Source organism: Triturus cristatus, chromosome 8 (genome assembly GCF_964204655.1).
Source record: "Triturus cristatus chromosome 8, aTriCri1.1, whole genome shotgun sequence".
Classification (NCBI taxonomy): domain Eukaryota; kingdom Metazoa; phylum Chordata; class Amphibia; order Caudata; family Salamandridae; genus Triturus; species Triturus cristatus.
The window spans coordinates 810,212,272-810,237,231 of NC_140591.1; the positions used below are offsets into that span (position 1 = coordinate 810,212,272).

The following is a 24,960-nucleotide window of genomic DNA, read 5'->3' on the forward strand; positions in this document are numbered from 1 at the left end:
ACAACACTATTATCCGAGGGGGTAGGAAGAGGGGTGGATACATTCCCGCCACTAGCAAATCCACTTATAGTTGGTAGTCCTGTGATAGCCGGAGCAGCTCCGTGTGCTTCCATACTCCTCTCACAACCGGTGTTCTTGGGGCTAAATAAACCTGTTGGCCCCCCACAGCCCCGATGGGACTTTAACCTTCAATCGCAATCAGCCAGGCTAGAAAGGGCTTCAAACCTGTTCGTTAACACTAAAGGATTAGAAGGCTTCACATTAACACATCCTCTATTAAAAATCCTATCAAAACTGGGAGGGATATAATGCCACCTTAAAGGGTCAATAACTTGTCGGGTGTGTGTGGGGCCCGAAAAGTAATTCGGCCTAAATGTGCCTGATGGAGTGGGCAATAGGGAGGCTTGCTTAGATAGATCAGAAAGGGGAAACACCGATGATCTAGGGTAAAAATAGGTTAGCGCACGTGGAACAATGCCATTACTACCTATTTCGGGAGGCCACTCCAAAATGTACTTAACTACACGTGGGTCTCTAAAATTTACTACCACGATGTCTCCCGCAATGTTTTTTGTCGTACCACCCATCCAAGGGAGACGTCTCACATGTAAAATCTCACCATTACATTTCTCCTCGATAGGTCTATAACTATTGAGCCAGAACATGGTTTTGTTTTTTAACTCGCTAAACCCTTCTCTTTTGTCAACTGGTAAAGGCGGAACCCCCGTCAAAACAACCACCAAGGGTACAGCTTCGGGGGGCAGATCAACTTGTGGCACATACTTAGATGCAAGCAAACCATTACTAGGGATTTCCCTATTTTCCCGCAAAGTAGTTGGGACAAGGTTAATCCCCCCACCCTCTTTGTCGTCTCGTATGTACACACTCTGAGAACCCCCACTTGACGACGTCACAGGCACACACTGAGACACCGCCAACAAATTAGACGGCTCTCCCGTATCCTGAGGAAGAGTGGAGAGGTGAGGGTGGCAAATAGGTACCACCGCTGTAACATCGGTACCACTACCAACACCCGCCTTCCCCTGCCCTGTTATTGGATTGGTTTTCTTACTTATTATGGCTTCCAGGTCCGCGAGTTTTTTCTCCACTCTTAATAAGCCTTCAATTAGTGGTGAGATAAGGGACTTAATCACCTGGCCCAGGGCATCCTGGCAAACAACCGAAGGGGAAGGAGATGACAAAGGGGCGACAGGGGTGAAGCCTGATGTTACAGAGGGCAATTCAGGTTCCAAAGCAACAGATGTCAATGGAGGAGCAGGGTTAGGAGTGTTTGTTGGTTCGACTCCTGACCCTTTAGATAAATTTAAACCTTTCAGATCGTGCTTCCCAAACTCAGAATAATTATGCTTAGGTTTAACTATAACTCCCCCTTTCTTGCATCTTCTTTTAATGGGGGGTGGCCCATATGTCTTAGCCGCTTTGATTGGCTTAGTGAACTTCTTAACCTGTTTACCAAGTACTTGCACACTTCTAGTTATATCTATAGGAGGGTCAGGATGAACGCTAACAAGTATCTCTTGAATGGGCAGCTCTGAGGGTAAGGGAGTTAAGATAAGAGCAGGTTCCCTTTGCAAGCGGGGATCACACAGTGGTACAAGAGGGTCAACTACGGCGCCACCACTACCGACTGGCCGGGGAGCAACCTGTGAAATCAAGTTATCAGAAGACCTAAGCTTCAAGCTTTCTATTGAGCGACGACGCTCAGATCTCCTTTTGTCCATGCTATTATCCGTTTCATCCACTCTTAGCGCCTTTTTAAAATAAGTGTCCAGAGGGCCAGCTGACATAACTTTCGTCTTCTCCTCTACGATGCTAATGGGGGTATTAGCCATATTAGCCATTTAGGTTATTACACATTAAGCGCACACAAGTACAAGCGCTACCACAACCAACTGATCAATAGCCGAGCCCAGCCCGGCCTCACTCGGCCTCTGAGGGCCTAGGAGGGCCCACCCTTTGCCCAGGCTTAGCCCCGGGCTATGTCCCGCGCGCGTCCCGCTTGCGCGTGGAACGGGTTTGCAGCTTTATGGGCGGAGAATGTTAAGGGGGAGGGGCCGGGAAGAGGAGACAGCTGATGACGCCGCCAAGCAGCCTGGTCCTCGCAGTCCCGGGCTGGAAAGTGCACAGATTAAAATTGCGCCCTACTCAGCACAGCGTCCACAATGACCGTGATGTCCTCGGTGATTCACAGCAGAGCCCAGGTAGGATGAAGTTAATGGCGAGCCTACGAGCGGCTCCCGCGAAGCGGGGGCCGCGAGGCGTTATGTACCTGCGGGGGGAGGGGCCGGGAAGAGGAGACAGCTGATGACGCCGCCAAGCAGCCTGGTCCTCGCAGTCCCGGGCTGGAAAGTGCACAGATTAAAATTGCGCCCCACTCAGCACAGCGTCCACAATGTCCGTGATGTCCTCGGTGATTCACAGCAGAGCCCAGGTAGGATGAAGTTAATGGCGAGCCTACGAGCGGCTCCCGCGAAGCGGGGGCCGCGAGGCGTTATGTACCTGCGGGGGGAGGGGCCGGGAAGAGGAGACAGCTGATGACGCCGCCAAGCAGCCTGGTCCTCGCAGTCCTGGGCTGGAAAGTGCACAGATTAAAATTGCGCCCCACTCAGCACAGCGTCCACAATGTCCGTGATGTCCTCGGTGATTCACAGCAGAGCCCAGGTAGGATGAAGTTAATGGCGAGCCTACGAGCGGCTCCCGCGAAGCGGGGGCCGCGAGGCGTTATGTACCTGCGGGGGGAGGGGCCGGGAAGAGGAGACAGCTGATGACGCCGCCAAGCAGCCTGGTCCTCCCAGTCCCGGGCTGGAAAGTGCACAGATTAAAATTGCGCCCCACTCAGCACCTCGTCCACAATGTCCGTGATGTCCTCGGTGATTCACAGCAGAGCCCAGGTAGGATGAAGTTAATGGCGAGCCTACGAGCGGCACGATTATTACTTAATATGACATTATCTAGGGCTGGTTGATGTCCTCCTTCATTAACTTCCGGCCCCATTACTAAGCTCTTTGCGAAACTAATTTCGAGGGGATGGTGGTCGCTGTCAAATCTTGTTTTGACCATCAGATCTTTAGTATATGGCCATAAATCCACGGAAATAATAGCATAGTCAATTATACTTTGACAATTGCGTCTCGAAAAAGTAGGTGCCTTGGGACTATCAGACAGGAAACGCCCATTACATGCCCTCAGTCCATGACTTACCAATACCCTTGTGATTTGGAAAGCTAGGGTAGTACCAACAACTGCCCCATTACTAGATAAGGATGGTATACCATTAGCATTATCTTCATCCTCATACAAATTATTCATTCCAACAATGGGCTCAAAATTACAGTTCATGTCCCCACATATAATCGTACTTGTTTCCGGGTCCAGAGTATCCAGTATTGACTCTAATTTGTCAATACATGGTGACTCCTTGTATAATGGGCGCGGTCGATTATACACATTAAAAAGATGGATCACCCGTTTATCAATGGTAACCATTTCCAGACCTAGTATATCTAAGGAGTCAATTCTTAGTTGCTGGATGGCTATGTTAATAGACACGCTAACCCATATTATTAACCCTCCTGATGGACGGCCTCTTACTGATGGGACTGCGTTCAACTGATAAGTTCTATATCCAACTCTATGCATGGATTTCGTAGCCCATGTTTCTTGTAAAACACAAATATCAAAGGAATTTATGTAATGGTTCCAGTCGAGATCCCTTATTTTTGAGCCCACACCTGCGACATTCCATGACACAATCTTGGCCACAGAAAGGTCTTGGTTTGGGCTAAGACTATTGACCGCTGGGGTTTTACTTAGTCTCCTATGCACTCCTGACCTTACACTATTCTGTTCATTTAAGTCTCGATGCTCTATTTGATCAACTTCCAGTATTAATCCTGGGGCTTCCTTAGGTTTTTTTATAGATATGGTATTGTCCCCCTGTGTACTGATTGAAAGCAATCGAGACAAACCATTTGATTCATCGGATGACTTATGTAGACTAGTACCAACCGTAGCAGAAATTACAGGTGAGACGGAAGGACAGATAGTAAGATTATGTACTTCCCGGTATACTGGGAGTCAATCAATGTCCTCCAGTCCACTAAACCTGTTGTAACAGGTAATGAAGGGTTGGGCGAACTGTGGGCCCGCCCATTCTCCACGATACTGCATATTAGTTAATTGAGGCCTCCTGGCCCTACGCTGTATTGTAGTCCAGCCATCATCCCCCTCCCTTTCCCATCTATTAGGATTTGTGTTCCTTAACAACTCACGCCCAATTCCACCCCTAATTTGATTTGTATCCCTTGTCCAACTCCATGCCTTATCAGGATATTCCATTGGCGTATAGAAATAAGCCAGGGGTCTTGCCACAATCAATGAACCTTTTTTCCTAGGCTCTCCCGAACAAATATGTCCTACTGACCGAGGGTCTTCAAATGATACAATCACACAGTCCCCTTGTGTTCTTTTCCTATTATAACCTACCCAAGATACTCTCTCGACCATTAAGATGTTACTTCTTATTGTGGGTGGTAATGGATGGTTAATATTTAGCCAATGGGACACTTTATTTTTAAGCGCCTCATACGGTTCTAAAATTGATGGGCCTAATTCCGGGACCCCCGTTAAGATGACTACATAATCACATGCATCCGGAGGTAGATTGATGTTCCTGCACTTTCCAGTGAGCATTTTATCCTCATTATGTGTAGGTATATTGCAATGAGCCGGTTTTTGAGCTACAGTTTCATGTGTCAGAGAAGATTTTACACTGTTTTTACCTACTTCAATAGTGGTAGAATTAGAATTAGGAACCTTAGACGCTAAATTTTTTCCTTTTTCCGTGTCATTGTCAGATATGTTTGGCACCTGTGCATTGCTAATAGGGACTGGTACCTGGATTACCTTTTTGTGCTGAATAGCATAATCAACTATTTCCCCTTTCTTCAATTCTATAAATTGTTTTTCTATCCCAGCTAATCTTGCTTCTATAGGAATAAGTAGAGTCTTAAGTATTTTTGTCAGGGTCGGTATAAGTGGGTCTTCATTCCCTATATTTGTACCAGTACTATCAGCTGATAGATTAATTGAAAGTATATCTGCTAGGGAGTTGTCTAAAAAACTATCATCTATGATGTTCAAGGGTAATGTCTTAGGGACAACCCCTCCTTTCCCAGATTCATGATCCTGGCTTTCCCTTGTTGCTCTTGCATTAAGTATACTATCTTCATTGCGTTTTCCTATCTTTGAAGCTTTTGTAGTTTTGGGAGCGGGATATTTTTTATAGAATCGCTTATTTGTTTTTTTTTTGGGAATAGCTCCCTCCCTTTTCCCCTTTCTTAAAAGGTTGTTGTTAGCTAACTGGTTATCTAACTGTGGGGTTAGCGAGGTTCTTTCTATGGTTGTCAAACCCTGTGAGTCATGAACATTACAATCTTGGAGATCAGGGTGTATAATGGTGGTTCCGTGAACTTCAGCATTAATATGTAATGTATTAGAGTTAATTGAAGTGCTCTCAGGGGTTCGTACTGGGGTTCGTGCTATAGCAATGTGACCCATGGAGGACCTTCTGGCCAAAGCAAGATCTTGCGAAACCCTTCTCTCCATGAGAACAATACCCTGGTCTATTAATGTGTTGGTACGGACTATAAAATCATCCAAAGTTCCAGTCAATTTTGAACTACCGGCCACAGCTTTGCTACTTCTTGTTTCGCGTGAAGACATGATGGTAACCGCTGTATATTGAAAACGGACAAGGTCCCTGGCCCAGTCCAGTCTCCTCAGGCCTCTGAGGGCCTAAGAGGGCCCGCCCTTTGCCCGGGCTTAGCCCGCGCGCGGACCCGCGACGCGGAGGGCAGGATCAATTAAATAGCGCCTCCGGGCGCGCAAACAGGTCCGTTTCCGGTTTTTGGCTCGCTGGGGACCCTGGGTAATGTAGTCCCCTCTGGCGCTCCTCCCCACACAGCGGTCGCGTTGGTGTGCGACGGCGGGAGAGAGGCGCGGGACGCGGCAGAGAAGCAGGACCCTCCGCGGGACTCCAAGGACACAGGTAAGCGGCGTTGTCAGCAGTCAGCACTCAGCCCCCGCTCTGCCGAGGGCAGGATCAATTAAATAGCGCCTCCGGGCGCGCAAACAGGTCCGTTTCCGGTTTTTGGCTCGCTGGGGACCCTGGGTAATGTAGTCCCCTCTGGCGCTCCTCCCCACACAGCGGTCGCGTTGGTGTGCGACGGCGGGAGAGAGGCGCGGGACGCGGCAGAGAAGCAGGACCCTCCGCGGGACTCCAAGGACACAGGTAAGCGGCGTTGTCAGCAGTCAGCACTCAGCCCCCGCTCTGCCGAGGGCAGGATCAATTAAATAGCGCCTCCGGGTGCGCAAACAGGTCCGTTTCCGGTTTTTGGCTCGTTGGGGACCCTGGGTAATGTAGTCCCCTCTTGCGCTCCTCTCCACACAGCGGTCGCGTTGGTGTGCGACGGCGGGAGAGAGGCGCGGGACGCGGCAGAGAAGCAGGACCCTCCGCGGGACTCCAAGGACACAGGTAAGCGGCGTTGTCAGCAGTCAGCACTCAGCCCCCCATCAATCATGTGTGCACACTGTTAATGCACCCACTGCCACTGTGCAATCCAATACAGGATTATAACAATTCCAAACACCTTCGTTCTGCAGGAGGTGCTTTGTGTTGGATTACAGCCGTTTCGAGGCTGAATCGGGTGATTGCCCCATTTACTCCCGGCCCATCTTATCGTGGTGAGGCTTCTGGAATGGTTCTTACAGGTGTTATCATACCTTGGATTCTCTTACTCCTTTAAAGAGAAGTACCTATCTCCGTTACATTTATTCCTGCTGAAACGAGTTTGTGTAAATCCTACTTGTAAATCTTACCTACCGTGGATACTCCAACGCTGGCATCCCTTAGGAGTGCCCTGTTTCTTGTCTTCATGCCCTGAAGAAGTCCATTACTGGACGAAACGTGTTGGCTGTGCTTATTTTTTTTTTATTTTTTTTTTTTCGAAACCGTTTATTACAAGACTCAAAAATATACAAATATGGGCCTACAACCTTCCGGCCGGCCGCTAGCAATGAAAGGAGCATACGATATACATTTATAAAACACATGGTGCTGCGGCTGAGCATGCACAGGAGGTAACATCGTTGCGAGCCACACTATCCAGACCCCACTATACGGTTCCATTTTAAACTTAAAGAACAACAAATACAAACAAACCCACAAGGCAATCCTCAATCGGAAATAGCAACACGTGCTCCCCTAGAGGGGGGATCCTAGCCATCCATAGGAATCTCAAGAGGGGGGAGAGATCAGAACTAGGGCTGGGTACACCTAATGCCCAGGTACCGGGGGGATGAGTTGGCTAAGGGGACGGGGCCGGCGACGGATCAGGCAATAACGGTGGAGCACAGATTCCCCCGCGGTAGGCGTTCCAGGGGCCCCACACTTTCACCCATGTCGCAGGCTTACCTCTCGCCACATACACCACCTTTTCCCGAAACATGCACCAATCCATATGTTCCTTCCAGGCCGAGACAGTCGGGGGCCTCTGGGATCCCCACAGCTGGGCAATATCACGCTTGGCAACCATATACCCCAGAGTCACCCACCACGTCTGCGGCACCGAGTAATCGGTAGGCTCCCACACATTCAACAGGCATCTCCTCGCCTCGGGCAACAGCGCCACATGCGTGAGGCTGTGCTTATTTATAATGTTCTGTTTGCCTGGGGGTTGCCTTTTGGGAATGCTTATGGAGAATTCAGTAGGCCAGAGTTAGTCATGGTGACATGCCAGTAATAAAGGCTTGTGGCCCGATTTTTTTATCCAGGAAAATGTATGTCAGATTCCATAGCTCTGTTATGTTTGTTATGAAAAATTATGATGAAGGCAGCAAGCCTGACCAACCCTTTCAGAGTGGGTTATCCTAACTGTGTTGAAGGCTGTAGTCCGATATTTTGGTACAGGGGTTGCCCAGCTTGTCGTAGTACGCAGGGGTTTTGATGTTGGTTACCCCCTTTGACAAATATTTGAAGTTGAAGATTTGCAGTGTTAATCCTCATTCGGCCATTTTTTGATGGCATGTGTAATGCTCTTCTAACTGTATTTCTGAATATATTCGTAATTTTATGACAAACAGCCAAATCGCTGGCAGCTTACACACAATACAGCGGGTCTCCTTTGGTGAGGGCTAGAAACCAATGCTGAAAGCTATGGGCATGAATGTTTAGTTAGGGGCACTGCTTAATTTGAGCCTGTGGTTTCCAGTGCTCCGCACTGGCACGTCATTGTTAACACCGGCACTGTGACAGTCTGCCACATGGTGGCGCTGTCGGTTTAATTTGAAGATGAGCAGAACAATAGCTGTTTATTAATTCAATATACATTAAAAAACAATTAATTCCAGACACCCAAACCATTCTTATAGTTTGGGTGGCCTAGAATAGTCTTAATAATCACACTTGTGGGAGTGCTGTGGTTGGTAATTGCTTAGGTATTGTTGGCAGCGTTGGCAAGGGAATGGTTATAGCTGCCGTAGCCTACTGGTGAGTGCCCTGGCACCTATTTTATTACAAATTAAGCACTGGTTATGGAAAGGTATGTCCAATGCCAGAGGTCTGATCTGTTTATTATGAACAGTTACAGCAAAGGTTGTAGGCCCGACTAAGAAATACATTTAAAACTAAGAGCCGTTTAAAGATATATTGTTAATATAGTGTTGAAGGCTGCAAACTGGTATTTTATTATGTGAAATCTCGCAGTGTGTTACCCCCTCCGATAACACTCCTCAGGGTAGAGAATTTGCACTGTGATAGTCATTGCTAGACATTCTTAAGACCTGGCTGTCATTTTTTAACATTACCTCGCACATGCTTGCTTAGTTTGTGCGTGTGACAGTGTGGTGGTGGTGGTGGTAGTGGGGGGGGGGGGGGGGGGCTGGTGTTCGGGTATAATGGTGGGCCTTACGTTAGACTCCTGGGAGCTTTGTCTGCAGTCAGTAACCTTACACAGCTTGAAAAAGATCTACCGCCAGTAGCTTGATTACTTTTGCCATTCGTCGATTTGACACGTTGGATTGGTATTACAGAACAAAGCTAGTACCTAACATTGCTTCTCTGTTGCTTTAGTTTGACAATTCGATGTAATAATTATGCAAAACATGGACAGTGTTAAAAGGATGAAAACCGCCATTAAAAAGCCATGTTGGTTCAAAGCCAAGCGTATTTTTTGTAGTATGAACTGCTAGTAACTGTGCAACCTCATCAGGGCTATTTTATGCTTCTGATACATTACTTAGCAACGTGACACCGGTTTAGAAGCTCTGTAAAGAAGTAGGTGATTAAAATTGCGCGCACTTCAAAACGCATTTTTAACTAACTAGTCTTTGAAGTCCTCTGTGACATCCAAAAATGCCTCCTACCATAGGAGGTACGTCGCTAACTCCATGGGGGCAAAAGAAGAAATGTGGTCAGGCGCGGCCAGTTTTACCGGCGTGTTTGCCGTCGGCGCCGTATTGTGTATTTAGTTTTTTCTGTAAGCTTTCATTAGGTTATTTTAAAAGAATATGTAGAACAGAAATTTTATGTCATTTTCTTTATTTCTTTCCTCTTGTCCCCAGGGTTGCCCTGGCAAAGTCAAAGTTGAAGCGCTGGGAACTTTCGGTACAGCTGGATGGCAATTCTCACTCTGTTACAGTCTCAGACAACGGAGACCTCTTTTGTGTAAGTTTTCTGTTAAAAGTGAGTGAAGTACATGGGTTCATGCATATCCTTGTGAACAACCTTGAACAATTAAAAGGTACAATATAAGGACAGTCTTGGAAAAAACACATTAACAAGATAATTTACTGGACTTTGATGAATTTCATAATAAAGCAGCCAGGATGTCTGAGGCTTAAATGTTCATCGCTGAAACATTCGGTAATCTGCAGATCACGACTTTTACTCCTCTAACAAGGCTGCCTCTAACAAGGCTGCCTCAGGCTTTTATCCCTCCAAGACTGTTATGGCACGATTAAGAGTTGTACTAAGGGGAGTTTGAAGTGTCGTATTCTTCCAGTGGGCGCTTGATTACAGTCGCATCTTCTTCTCCGTCTTCTTTCTCTTCCTGGCTCACGGCAGGAGACAGGCTCCCATAAACCAATCACGGCGCTGCTCTCACCAGCATGACAGCAGCGTCGTGATTGGTCTGAATGGCCTGTTTGGCTGCTCAGACAGTGCCTAGGAGCCTTGGGACTGTTCTCCACCCGGCTGTGAAACACAGCCAGATGGAGAAATGCTAAGTGCGCATGACTGTTTGGCTGGCCCAAGGCGGCTGCCCAAACTGTCATGCACGCACTTAGGGTGCACAAACCACTCATCGTCCCTGTAACCCCGTCCCACCCTAGCGTAGCCCCGTAGCCCGTACAAAAATACAATGATAATAACATTGTTATTATCATTTTATTTTTCCTTTTTGCCGCTTCTCCACCTAAGTGGAGAAACCGCCACTGTATTCTGCTCCATACAAGTATGAGATGGCTGGGTTTTTTTTTACCTGGAATTTCCCTAGTGCGTGTACACCGGACCCGATTTTACTGGCTGGAAATTTAGTCCGATAAAAATCGCCTTAGGGAATGGACTGCAGTGCAGCTAGACCCTAGTCTCCAGCCCCTAATCGACCCGGGTGAGCATGTAATGCTCCCTGTTGTTAAGCGCCATCTTCCCCTTTCTTACCTCCGCATTCTCGCTCTCTTTCCCCCACTGTACACATGACTCCTGGAGGCATTTACCACCTACTAAAAGCAGATGGGTAAAGTCTGCCTTTAACCCCAGAAATAGGGATTTTCTTTCAGTAAATCAAGTTCTGCTCAATTAATCCCATTCTGGGGGTTTAACTAATAATTGCACAGTACTGGTGGGGTGTTAACACATGGTACCGTTTTTTGGGGGTTTGGAGGTTCCACCCTACAGTACCTTGCACCTCATATTCGAGGTCTAAATTGGGTAACACCTGTTATTTTCAGTGCTTAGAAATGGCATAAGTGCTGGATGAAGTGCTATGTAAAAATGTAATACATTTATCAATCATTTGCTAAGTTTCTAACAAGTACCACCCTTGAGGGTATCTGCCTAGTCCTTGCTCATATCCTTTTGTGCTTTTAACTGTCACCTTTTTTCTTGTTTCAAACATTGTGATCTTAAACCTCTTTGGCATGCAATATTAGGAGAGGCATTTTACCATAACAGAAGCTGGTATTGGGATGTGGTATTTATACTCCTTTCTTGGTCAGAGTGTAGACATACACCTCAACATTTTGAGTCTCTAGGGATGATGTGTCAGCCCACTGAAATGAATTTAGATTAAAATATAAAAAGGTAGGAAGTCAAGTACACGAGAGGCATGCTGCTTATTTGAAGAATTAAGATGAGTCCAAGGAGGCTATACCAATCCAAATTATGTGAGTTGCGAGTAATGCATAAGATAGTAACTCTTTAATACTGTGTAGTGTGTTGTCATGGCTACAGCACAGAGGTAATTTTTCCATCATTGTGGTTATCAAGCAAAATTTCAAACTGATTATACGAACAGTGCTCAGTGAGCAGAGCACCTTTGTTTGTGCCCTAAATGGGTTAAAAGTTAACATTTTTGCATTAACTTTAGTATTTATTCACACAACACTACTAACTAACTTGGTATATCTCCTACCCTGAGATATCAAATACACATACACATCAGAAAGGCTTCAATAACAGTTAAGTAGCATAGAAAAACAGATGGTCCCCTACCTGGGGGCCAAACTATATACTAAGAAAGTAGTATGTGAAATAGGTACCAAAACAAGACCATTACCCAAGGATGGAGAAGCCCAGGGGACACAGAACCACCAAAGGTGAGTTGGTAAGGAACCCAAGGCACCCAGGTGCAGAGTGGTTACACCGGGGCAAGCGTCCGTAGGATTACACAGGGTAAGTCGTGGTTGGTATTTTCTGGTTTCAGGATCCTTCCCAAAGGACACTGAAAAACACCAGTTGGATCAGGGAAGGTTAGAGAGTCACCACACCCATGGATACCCAGGGTACCTACACCAGGGAGTCCAGGTGCATAGGGATGAAGTGGTGTTGGAACCGACCGTTGATGCTAATGGAGGATCTTGAAAGTCCGGCAGCTACAACAAATCCTGGGCACAAACGATGGAATCCAAACGTGGATTCTGGACAAGAAGTTCCTGAAATCAGAGGGAACAAAGTTCAAACCACCGGGAGGGGACCATGAGGCACAGGAGTACAATGCCACCCCTTGTCAGAGGTAAATGCTGAAGCATGAGGATCAGTGGCTGGCAGGGCCACCAGCAAGCCTTAGCAACCACAACAGTTGAGGTAAAGGAAAAGATGCTTGAATGCAGACCAGCGAGGTCTGTACGACTTACCCCCGCAAAGGTGAGTCAATCCCCAGCATGCAGGAGAGCCATCAGGAATCGTTGGAGCGCTCTAGAGGACCCTCCGGCAGCTGGCACAGGGAGTCGCAGGGGCGCCTAGCAGCACCTAGGAAATGAGGGCCTACGATGCATAGGATGTAGGCAGGACGTTGTTCTTGGAGATGTGCGAGGCTGGGGCTTCTTGGAGCTTGAAGATCTTCCATGAAGAGAGTTGACAAGGCTTAACAACGGCAGACAGACAGACGCGGTGCACAGGGAGGCGGTTCAGGTCAGCTAGAGAGGGATTACAGTCGCCTAAGTTGCAGGGAAGACTAGTAAGGCCTCTAGGGAGCCAACAAACCACCACCAGTGTTGCAGAGCTGGGAGGTGTCCATGGGACAGCAGGAGCAGCAGACTGGTCGTCGACATCGAGGTGCCTGCGGATGCAGGGAATTGACTCCTTCAATCTGAGGGAGATTCCTTCCTGTTAGGATTTATGCAGAGTCCTTGCTGACTCTGAGGATGCATGGCCACGAAGTTGCAGAAACGTACTGGAGACAAAGTTGCAGTAGTAATCTTCCCACGCAGTCTTGTCTTTGGTCCTTGCTCGAAGAAGCAGCAGAGTTCCAGAATCCACCAGCAGAAGAGTCTTTCGACCATCTTAAGAAGACAGGCAGCCAGTTCCTGAAGATTTTGTCTGGACAAATCTAAAGACCCAACCTCAGAGGAGCGCTTAAGTAGCCCTAAAAAGGGAAGGACCTCTTCTGCGGTGACTCTCCTATCGGGGCGGGGGGTCAGGGATGGTAGTCAGCTAGCCTTCCCAGCCAGATGCTACCAAGGGCCAGGTTTTAACATGGCAGAATTAAGTGGACACCTGGAGGAGCTCTGGGTAGGAGCTGGACAGGGGGCGAACACTCCCCTTTCCTTTGTGTGGTTTTGCTGGGTAAAACAGGTTTATGCAAGGAGGGCACCAAATGTGCCCTTCAATGCTGTCTGGTGGCGCTCAGAAGTGCCCCCACCCTACCAATTTCTAAAAGAGCGGTGGTCACAGGAAATCCTTTGTTCAGCTTTCCCTGCCCGAGTTAAACTTACTAGCAGAGAGGTAGAACAGTGTCTGTGTGTTGTCAGCAGCGCAGGATGTTTGCCCCCAGTTGCTCGCATGTAGTCAGGGGGAGGGTGGCGTATTCAACACTCCTTCCTAGCTGGTATCCATCACATCAGACAGATGGGTCTTGCAGAATGTTCTGAAAGGCTACACCCTTTAATTCCTCTTCTCCCCACCCTATATTCATGCTGTGCCGAAACGAATTTGGGAGGAGCATCCGCCCACCTGGTGCAGCCGATATGCCTGTTGCTCTTCAAGGGTGCTAATGAGTGGGTGCTGGATTCTGAGAAAGGCGGGGTTTTTATTCCTGATATTTACTGGTCCTGCAAAAGGATGTGGCCCTCAGGCCCATCTTGACCCTTCGACCCTTGAATGCCTTCCTGCAGAAGCTCAGATTCTGAATGCTCGTATTGGCGCAGATATTTTCTGCCTTGGACCCCGCAGACTTGATGGTGACCTTGGACTTGCAGGACACATTTTTTCATATGTTTGTCCTGCAGTCCCCTAGGCGTTACCTGTGGTTCAAGGTGGAAAAGGAGCAATTTCAGATTGCTGTGCCCCCCATCAGCATCTCCTCTACCTCCTGGTGTTGACAAAGGTGATCACTGTGTTCCCTGTCCATATTCGGCGGTAGGGAGTTCCTGTACCTTGGCGACTAGCTGCTTAAGGCAGGCTCAACACAATTAGCCAGAGGCCACCTCCAGACAACAGTAGAACGCCCAACATCATTGGTGTTTACCATACATCAGACTAAGTGCCACCTGGTTCCCTCACACAGGCCTCCATATTTGGAGCGATTCTGGACACAATGGAGTTTAAGGCTTTTCTTCCACTACAGCAAATCCCGGACATTTGGACTATGATCTTGATATTTCTGAGTCCATTCAGATCCTGGTGAAGGCATCTCTAAGGTTTCTTGGCCTCCTAATGTCATGCATCCTCCTTGTCAGCCATGCTGAGTGACACATGCAAGCCTGAAGTGGAACCTGAAATCTCTGTAGGCCCAGCATCAAGGCTGCCTTCCTGACACCATCCAGGATCCAGACTTCAGGTGAAATGGGTCAAGATCTGCAGTGGTGGCTGACAGGCCACAGCTTGTCCTGCGGCAGGCCAATTTCCCTTTCCCACCTTGAGTTGACAGTGGTGATGGACGCACAACTGCTGGGTTGTGTGGCATCCCCATGGGAGATGTAGATCAGAGGACTTTGGTTGCCAGTGGCAAGCCTGCTCTAAATCAATTTTCTGAAGCTATGGGACATTTGTCTGACCTTGAAGGCCTTCCTTCCATCCATCAGGGGGAGTGGTGCAGGCTCTCACTGACAACACCACCGCCATGTAGTACTGCTCCTAGCAGGGCAGAGTTGGGCCCTCTAGAGGTGACAGAACATCAGCCACCTGGCAGGGTCCCTGAATTTCAGAGCCGGTAAAATGAGCAGATGTCATCTGGCATATTACAAGTGGTGTCTCCATCCTGAAGTGATGCAGGGCATAATCGATCAGTGGTGAGAGCCCTGGCTAGATCTTTTAACCACTGTGGACACATGCAATGTCAGCAGTTTTGCATATTGTTTCTGCAAGAACAATCATTAGGAGACTCACTCTGACTGGAATGTAACAAGGGACTTGTGTACACCTTCCCTCTACTACCTATGCGCCTTGAGTTCTGAAGAAGAGCAACTGATCCTAATTGCCCCAGATTGTGAGAGAAGAGTCTGATCTCCAGAGCATGAACATCTGCCTCCAGTCAAGCTACCACCTTAGGAAGATCTCCTGCCACAGCAACAAGGCAGGGTCTTTTACTCGATCTTCTACAACTTACAAATTTATACCTGGCAATTGAGCAGCAGCAATTTACCGCATGTGATTTGCTGTTCGAAGTGGTAGATGGCATCCTGGCCACCAGATGCACCTCCACAAAGTCCATCTACGCTGCGTGTTGGGACAAGTTTGTAATATTGTGTGGTGTCTGGGACACTGAACCCTTACACGCAAACTTGTCGGTCGTCCTCTTATTTAGTTTTTCCTTTGGCCAACAAAACCTTGCAGTGGGCACTGTAAAAGGTTATTTATCGCACCTGACTTCATTTACCATTTGTCCTTGTTTAAATGCCTGTTGTGATGAGATTCATTAGGGGTTTTGCATGCACTTCCCCCAAATTGTTCGTGATACCCCAGTGGGACATCAAATTGGTCTTGACCTTGCTTTGAGCCTATGCATAGTTGCTCCCTACATCTTCTCACTCTGAAAACTGTCTTTCTCATTGTGATCTCATTAGTTTGTCGTGTGAGTGAACTGCAGGCACTTTCTGTGTAACTGCTCTACACAACTCTCTTTCCAGACAAATTGGGGCTGACTTAAGTGGCCTTCTTGCTGAAACTTGCGACTCCCTTCCATGTTTGACAGTTGATCTCTTTACCAGTATTCTTTGCTCCTCTTTACACTTCGGAAGAGGGGAGTCTCTATTGGTTAGATCCCAAGAGGACTTTAAGCCTTTACATTGATTGCACCATGGTCCATTGAGTTGATCATCAATATTTTGTGGGCTTTTGTGGAGCAATGCAAAGGGAAGATTGAGTAGAAGATGATCCTGTCAAGATAGATAGTCCTCTGCATCAAAATGTGCTATGCACTAGCCAAGTAGCAGCCCTCAGAAGGTATGAGAGACATTTCACCTGAGCTAAGGCCACTACCACTGCATTGGTATGAGGGGTTTCTGTTCTTGATATCTGGCAGGCTTCGGTGTATATGTTTACGGACCATACTACCTTGAAAGTCAGTTCTGACAGAAGTAAAACTTAGTTGCTTCGTTTTCTAAAGGTGTTTGGTTTGAGTCCACACCTTTTGAAGGTAATGCTTTGATATCTGTTCTAAGGTGAGGCATATACAGTGTCCTAGTATCCCAGAGATGAACATGGTATTTGCCTACAGTCATTCTCTTTCTGGTGAACACACTATCTAACCTCAGATTCCTCACTGCTCTTCCACCTCCCTGTTCTGTTGAGTGACTCCTTTTTCACATCTTAAAGGTCTCAAGTTAGTGATCAGTACACCATTGCCAACAACTGTTCACACTCTGTGTCTGAGAGCGAGGAAAAAGAAAAGACAAAAAACTGACATGAGCGTGAAGGGGTTGCACTTGCATGAGACTTCTCCGTCACTTCCGGGGCGGTGTGGAGTCAGTGCAGAGATGCACTGCACCATCTATTGATGTGAGGGAGCACTGCTACAATATGCTCCACATCTAGTCTACCACCTCGAGGGTATTCTAAAGTGTGGAAGTTGCAGACTGTTTATCCCCTTGAAACACCGTAATCAAGAAAATAAACTTGTTTGTTTCTTTAATTATTGAAGAGTCATACAAGAACATTACAGTTTGCAAACACTGACTTGGTGGATGTTTGTTACTGACATTTTTCGTTTTCTTCACTACCATACAAATGGTAGTATCTAAAAAAATGGATTTAAGGAAAAATCAGTCTGAATATTGTATACATGGTTAACTGTTGCTTAATTGGCTAAAGTAGGTGGCATCATGCAGCTCCACGTTGACTTTGTTCTGTCCCCAAAGTGAAAGAACTGAGCTGACATAGGCTCCACCCATGCGTGCTGACTTCTGTTCCTATAGTTTGAAAACTTTTTTGCCAAACCTTCCCCACCCTCAAAAAAAAGAAAATCAGTGTGCAAAGGATCTGTGCCTGCTCTGAAGACAGCAGGATTTAAACCATGCACGGATTATTGGACACAAATATCCATTACCCCTGCGAGGTATGGCTTTGGTGTTAGAGGTCAGGACACCATTCATTTGAGGATTGTGCTTTCATGAACCCGAAAGTAATCTGGGAACGTGAAACTCTCTGTATGTCGGTGAACACCAGAACAAACCACGCAAATCCTGCTACTGCTCAGAATTGAGAGCATAGATGTGCTCCCCTTCCGTGGGTCATTCCTGTGATAGGTTCTTGTCACGATTGAAGTCTTTAGGTAAATCCAAGTCTAAGAAGAAGCACAAGAAAACCAAGTGGGACTTGTCCCCATTCCGCCACTCTATTTCTCTCTCCACAGAAGTCACAAGTGTATCAGCATGCCACTTGGTCTCGCTGCCGATTAAAGGGGGAGCTACACCCTTCTGGGCCAGTCCAGGGCAATTGGAATTACTTGGGACCGGTCAAGACAAATCTTTTGCAAGATGCAAGAAATCAAGGGTATGGGAGAAAACAGGTAGTGTAGTGGAAAGTTCCACCTCAAGTTAAACCCATCTCTCCGTGGTCCCTGCAGCGGATACTGGAGGGCACAGAATGTCAGGAAGTGAACGTCCTCGTGAGTGACAAAGAGGTCTTTCTTAGGAGTCTCTCACATGAAAGTGTCATAGACTACCTCTGGGTGAAGTCACCACTCGTGGTTGGCAAGGTGATACTGGCTAAGACTGTCTGCTAAGCGCTCCTGTCAGGTGATTTGCTATCTGATCTGATGGTCCAGAGCCCAGGACTAGAGATGCAGAGATTTTTGGCAAAGGAGATACTCCCCCTTTCTGGTTGATGTTCCACATCATGGCTCTGTTGTCCATCAAGATCTGGGCTAACTGGCCACAAATAGAAGGGGAGGAAAGCCATGAACGCTAAGTTAATTACCCTTAATTCCAACAGATTGATGTGCAATATCTTTTCTTCTGGAAATCAGAGACTTCTGATCTCCAGATCCCCCAGTTGGGTTCCCCATCCTAGCGTGGATGTGTCTGTGATCACTGTTGTCACCTGGGGTTTGGGGTAAAATGGCTTTCCTTGTGTAGGGTTGCTGTTCAAATCCCACCAACATAGATCCACTGCAGTGTTTCTGGATTGTTTGCTATAGCTTTGTAGATATCCATAGTGTTGGAAGCACTGCGCTAATAGACTGAACAGGTGTAAGACCGTCAGGATTACAGTGATCATTCCACTCCGAAACATTGAAATCATAGTCTGAATATCATGAAGCGTTTGGGAGGAGAAAAGGCTTGACTCTATGGGTGTCTATTACTGCCCCTAAGAACAAGATGTACTGAAAGGGCACCAGGTGAGATTTGAGCTTAGTGAGGCAAAAAAGCCCAGGTTGAACAGCAGTTGGGTTGTCGCCTACAAGTCGCAAGACGCCATTTCTGGAGAGCTGACTTTGATGAGCCAGGAAAGGAAATACTTGGAATCCCCCCCCATCTGAGATAGGCAGCAACCACTACCATCACATTTGTGAAAATCCGAGGAGCTGAAGTGAGGCAAACAGAAGAACCTCAAACTGATGGTGCTTGGGTTCAACTGTGAAACAGAGATACTTCCTGTGTGACTGCAGGATAGGAATGTGGAAGTAAGAATCCTGCAGATCGACAGACACCCTCCAGTGTTCTGCTTCCAGCATAAGAAGGATCTAAGCCAGGGACAGCATTTTGAACTTTTTCTTTTTGAGGAACCAGTTCAAAACCCAGTGGTCTAGAATGGTATGTAGCCTGCTGTCCTTTTTTGGGGTTCAGGAAGTACCGGAAATAGCCTCCCTGACCTGTTCCTGCTCAGGAACCAATGATACTGTGCCCATTAGGAGAGGTGATTAGATTTCCTGTTGAAGGAACTGCAAATGATCTTGCGGCAGTGCTTCTGGCCTGGGAGGAATGGAAGGAAATGCGTTTTTAAAGGATAGAGCATGCCCTCTTTTCACAATATGCAAGACCCAAGGGTGTGAAGTGATTGTCCTCCACACTTGAGGAAAGAAGGATATCCATCCTCCAACTTGTTGAATGATTTCAGATAGGGTGGAACTAGGGCTGCTTCCCTACTGTAGTTTTGGAAGGGGATGAGGATAAGGAGGGATGAAGGGGTAATGTTGTTGCCTTCCTTTGCCTCATGCTCTAGATTGGTTGTAGAGGGCGCTTGCCTGGTATTGCTGTTGTTGTTGAGTGGTATACTACTGATGACCTCTAAATGAGAAACATCTGCTGAAGCACCAACACTTCCAAATATGTCACTAGTCCTTGGTGGGGCTAAGATCTCCCATTCTGAAGATGTGTGAAGACTGCTTGCATCTTTTAATCTCTCAAAATCCGGCTAAGTTCAGTTTGTCTGTCTCCAAAGAAGTATGTGTCCTTTTCAATAAGTCTGTAAGCTTCTCTTCAGCAGTGTAGCATCAGTGGAAGATTTACAGACTCATGCACTTGTGGAGTCTGAGATAAAAGTTTAAGCTGCTGCGCTATGGGCTGCAGCACCGTTGGAGTCACTTGTGGCTTCGATGGCATCATCGTTGGTGCTGGGGAAGTCAATTGCTGTGCCAGAGAGGTGTTCAGATCTTGTGCCAAAGGAGATGGGCTTGAAATGTGGAATGGAGGCGGCGTCATTCCCGGCTGATCCTGCTGGTGCAGGAATCTGGTTCAGATTCTCTCATGGTACTTGTTGCAGAGAAAGAAATTGAGTGAAGCACGCTTGTTGGTAGGATACTGGAGTTCCCCCAAACTAAGTGGCCATCGGATCTGTAGGAACAACTGGTTCACCAGGGAGGATCAAGCCACCACTGAATATAGCTTTCCCATAGAGACTTGTATCCGCAAATTCCTCAGATTTTGAATATGCCCCTGGCATCAGACTGGATCCGGAAACTGTTTTTCTCATTGCCATCACTTCTGCATGATGTGTGAGTGAGCTTCGGGCTCTGTGTGTTCATACACCTTACATCACCTTCCCTGATGAATTGATTCTGCATACTAGAGCTTCCTTTCTCCCAAAAGTTATGACACCATTTCACGTACGCCAAACCATCATCCTGCCGGCGATCTTGCTCCACCTCCCCGCTCTAAGGAGGATGAAAGGCTCCATCACTTGGATCCAAAAGAGCACTCAGCTTCTACATTAATCGCACCAAAGACCACTGGGTGAATGATCAGCTGTTTGTGGGATTTGCTGGTGCGAAAAAAGGTAAGGCTGTGCAGAAGCGTACATTCTCATGCCTGATTGTGCTCTGCATTAACATCTGGTACACAAAGGCGAGGAAGCAGCTTCCAGAAGAACTGTGTACCCATTCAACCAAGGCTAAAGCTGCTAACACTGTGTTAGCATGCAGAGTCACTGTGCTAGACATAGGTCACTTTTTGAGTCTTTCTTACCGGTCTTAAGAAAAGGACCACCAAAAACTGGAGCAGGGAACCAACAGGAGTGAGGACACCCCAACAGGAACAAGGAGTGTTGAAACGCAAGGAAGTAAAAGATTCTGCCCCTTTTATACCGAAGAAGAGGAAGTGACAGGAACAGGAAATGACAAGACAGGAACAGGAATTGAAAAAACAGGAAGAAGACCCTTGCCATCATCGATAGGGAAGGAGTGAAGAGCAGAATAGGAAGGCCGCCATGTTAGGAAGGCAGAACAACCGTTCCCCAAGGTCCTCTGGGAGCACGACTGTGAAGGAGAGAAGGAGAACAGGCAACAAGATGACCCCAAAGGAGATGACCTACAGGATAATGCCATGCAAAAGGTAAATGCAAGTGTCCCCCAAACAGAATAGGAAGCTGCAGTCTCCACCTGGGAACTGCAGTATTCCTAAGATGTTAGTGAAACATCTAACGGGCCACTGTGCAAGTCCGCAGCGTGCCCTAAGCAAAGAGGCAGCAGGCGTCGCGGGCACATCTGCAATGCCAAAATGGCAATAGTGGGCCACCGTGTTGCTCCTCGACGCGCTCGAGAAGGAGGAGAGGCATCGCTGGCTGCACTGCGGCCCGTGAAGGAGAAATGGGCAGCGTTGTGGGTCGTGGTTTGGCCCGCAGTGCAACAACATATGCCAGGTAGCTACATGGGCACCACTCCATACGTTCACAAAGCACTATTGTCTGGACAGCCAAGTCCACTGAGAAGCGAACTTTGCATGCTCAGTTATGCAGGAGTATCTGGTTGGAGTCCATCCACAGCTCCTTAGGTACTGCTTGTGTCCATCCACAACTCCTTAGGTACTGCTTTGATATCTGTTCAAAAGGTGAGTAATATGCTGCTAGAAATCTTTCAGAAGAACAAGTTACTTACCTTTATTACCGCTCTTTCTAGTAGAGATCCTATCTAGCAGCAGATTCCTCAACAACCCTCCCATCCTTTCTGTTCTGTGTTTCGACTATACCCTTTGATAGGATCCCAAGTCTAGGAATCTGCACACTGTCTACCAGTTTGCTTTTGGGGATCTCCATCTGGGGGCACAGACAGTCTCGAACGTATCTGACATAAGTGCATGAGAGTGGCATCTATATAATTTCCGAGTAGAACTGCATCAATGCAGAGCTGCAAGGGGCCACCTTCTGGCTCGCAGAGGTACTATGAAAACGTTTCTGGATCTAGTCTGGTGCCTGGGGAATATTCAGAAAGTGAGGAATATACAGCTAGGTAGAGTCTCTACTTGAAATATCGTTAGCAAAGGTAAGTAATTTGTGCTTCAGGAATGCGGATGGATCACTTCAAGGTGTTGTGAATGGTTGTAACTCACCAAAGAGAGAAGGACTAAGAAAAGAAGAGAAACTAAATAGCAAGACCAAGTGTTCTATTCCTGCTCCCACTTCTCACTATATACTGATAATGCTTAAACAAGGAAAGGGGACAAAATAAAGAAGGAAAATTATTTATTTTCTTAATATTACCCTCACACACTTTGCAGTGTCATGCTTCATCATAGGGCCGCATCAGACGTCCAGGCACAGACCAACACTCTGGACGGAGTGCAAAATATTTTTGGGGAATATATAGTGTGATAAGGGAAACAAAAAGTGTATGAAAATAAGAAGATAGACAAAGGGAAAAGTGCTCCCTCAAGAAGGGATCATCAAGTGCAGACAGGTGCAAGTAAAACTATCTCAGAGGATACCAAAAGTTACCTTTATTCTCGGTTCCCCTCAATAGGATTAAAATACCAAGAAAAATAGGGGATATATAGGGGAAATCAATGGCCCCATACCCCAACTGCAATAACCAAAGTGTTTTGGCCTAGACAATGCCTCCAAAGGTCACAGAGGTTAAAGAAACAGGGGTGACCCTATAACCCAAGGAACCTGGGCCTCATCAACATAATATAAACAATGGTTCCATAGGGAAACAATTAATTTCATTGACAGTAAATCAAAATACACAGCATATATATATATATATATTTTGGTTTTATTTAGTAAATACGTGCATATATTGTAATTATTCACATTGTCACTTATTGCACTAAGTCACTTTATTCACTTGGTCACTGCGTCGTTTCTCAAAATATTGTATATACAGCCTTATCTTTTTCTTTTGATTTTGTTTATTTCTGAAAGAGTTGATACTTAACTTAAACACAAAGAATACATTTCTGTATCTAAAATTGCATATCTTTGTTCGATATTGATTATCCAAAGGTCACGGCGGCCTTGATCAAGGTGTGGATCCCTTCAATTACTATAGTTTCACCCCTCACTGAGGTCTTCACTTCGCCTTCTACGAATTACATAGAGGTCATCATTTACTGTGGACAAAAACACAATAGGAGGCAATATTAAACTCCTATGTCTCCCCTACATTTCTCCTTTAAGTCTATCTCGCCCCTTCCTTATGGTATATCATTTATCTCCATAATAAAATATATATATTTTTTAAATTGACCATCCAATATCTGTGTTGCACTCACACATCCGTGATCTTAAAAACAGGATCACACGTAACTTAGTGTCTATTGTTTTAACTGTTATTACACCTCACACAGTACTTCTACTACGTTGTCCATCACCTTTACCACTTACTTGTGGGAGTCAAATGTCCGTGCATTCTCACTCTCACTATCTCTTTTCAAATGTGTCTCACCGGAGTTTACAAGCTAATCGCTGAATGGTTTACCAGTCTGCGGCCTTCGAGTCTGCTCCACAGGTGGTACAGAGTCCAGACCTTGCACCGAGTCGGATAGAGCCACAGAATCTTAGAAGATCCAAAGGATCTTTTGACTGATGTTTTTTTTTTCTGAAAACTTTTTTTATTATTTTTATATTCAAGGCATAGACAATTCTGATACTTTAACCAAATACTTATAACCATTACCTTTGCATTGTTGAAAATTATGGCACTTGGTGTTATAGAATCATAAACATCTCGATAAAATGAAAACAGTCTTCACATTACATTTCCAGCTCCCCACCGTTTTCAGTGTCCGAGTCCTCCTCTACTCTTATGTCGGGGGGTTCACAAATGTATCCCTGTACTTATTCCAGGCCCCCCATACCTTGTTCCATTTCCTCACGATTTATAAACACTGCTTTCTCTGCCACCATGGCCATATCAAGATCCCCACATCAGGCGGCAAGCGACAGCGTCTCTCTGGCACCCCATTTTTGTGCGTTGTTGCGCTTTGCCACCATTATCCCTATTGTTACCCATTCCTGTGCTGGGCGTGTAAGATCGTTCGGCTCCCACACATTTAAAATGCATCTCCTAGGTTCGGGTGGCAGCGATATCTCCACCACCTGTGACATAGTCCTCATCACTTTTACCCAGTATTCCATTATCTTGGGACATTCCCACAAGGTTTGAAGGAAAGTACCCTCCTCCCCACAGCATCTCAGGCAGTACGGGTGTGGTGCCGACCCTATAGTGTGCAGGATATATCTAGTGTAATAAGTTCTATGTAAGATTTTTAGTTGCACTAGTTTAAGTCTGAACGGTATCCCCACCTCCCGTGGTGAGGCAAGCGCCTCCCGCCATTCATGGTCGTCGAAATCGCCCACATCTCGTGACCATTTTCCCCTGAGTGCCCCGTGAGGGTCCGGGAGATTGTTCACTAGTTTTCGATATGTGAAAGAGGTAGCTCGTTTATACATGCAGTCTGTCAACAGTCTATCCTCTAAGGGGGTGGCTTCAGGGACCTCAGTGCCGGATGGTAGGGCCGCCTGCAGCGCATGTCTGATCTGCAGGTATCTAAAGCATTCAGAGGGCGCCAGGCCGATTGCGCCCGGAGGTGCTCGAACGTGGCTATTCCTCCCTTATGCCACATATCACCCACTGTCGAAATTCCAATTGTATCCCATTTGTCAAAGCCCTTGCAGTGCCTCAAGCCGCCCAGCCGCTGTGTCACCCACAGAGGGGTGAGCTGGGTTATCTTTCCTGCCCATCCCATTTTAGCATGTGCTGCATGCCAGATGTCGACCATCTGCCTAGTGGGTCCGAGTAGTATCGGTGTACGCTTTCTGTTGTAAAGTGTGGACATCATGCCTTCAGCCCCGAGCCCATATCTATCTGCCTTATAGGCGGGATTCGTCTGTGGAGCTGGCACCCATTGATTAATAACTTTCAAGTGCGCCGCCCAATAATATAGCTGTACGTCCGGCAGTGCAATGCCCCCATCATACCACCCTTTGGTGAGCTTGCGCTGTGTGATGCGTGCGGGTTTGTTCCCCCACATGAGCCTTGTGACCTGAGCCGCAATGTGCTTAAAGTA

General features: G+C 46.8%; 1 protein-coding gene across 1 annotated transcript in view; it reads left to right on the forward strand.

Annotated features, from left to right (window-relative positions):
• The window catches only part of PCCA (propionyl-CoA carboxylase subunit alpha), a 2,516,110-nt gene that overhangs the window by 1,594,017 nt on the left and 897,133 nt on the right, over window positions 1–24,960 (forward strand). The window contains exon 19 of the mRNA XM_085622263.1: window positions 9,643–9,745. Coding sequence (XP_085478389.1) covers window positions 9,643–9,745 — 103 coding nt within the window. The remainder of the gene's footprint in view (window positions 1–9,642; window positions 9,746–24,960) is intronic.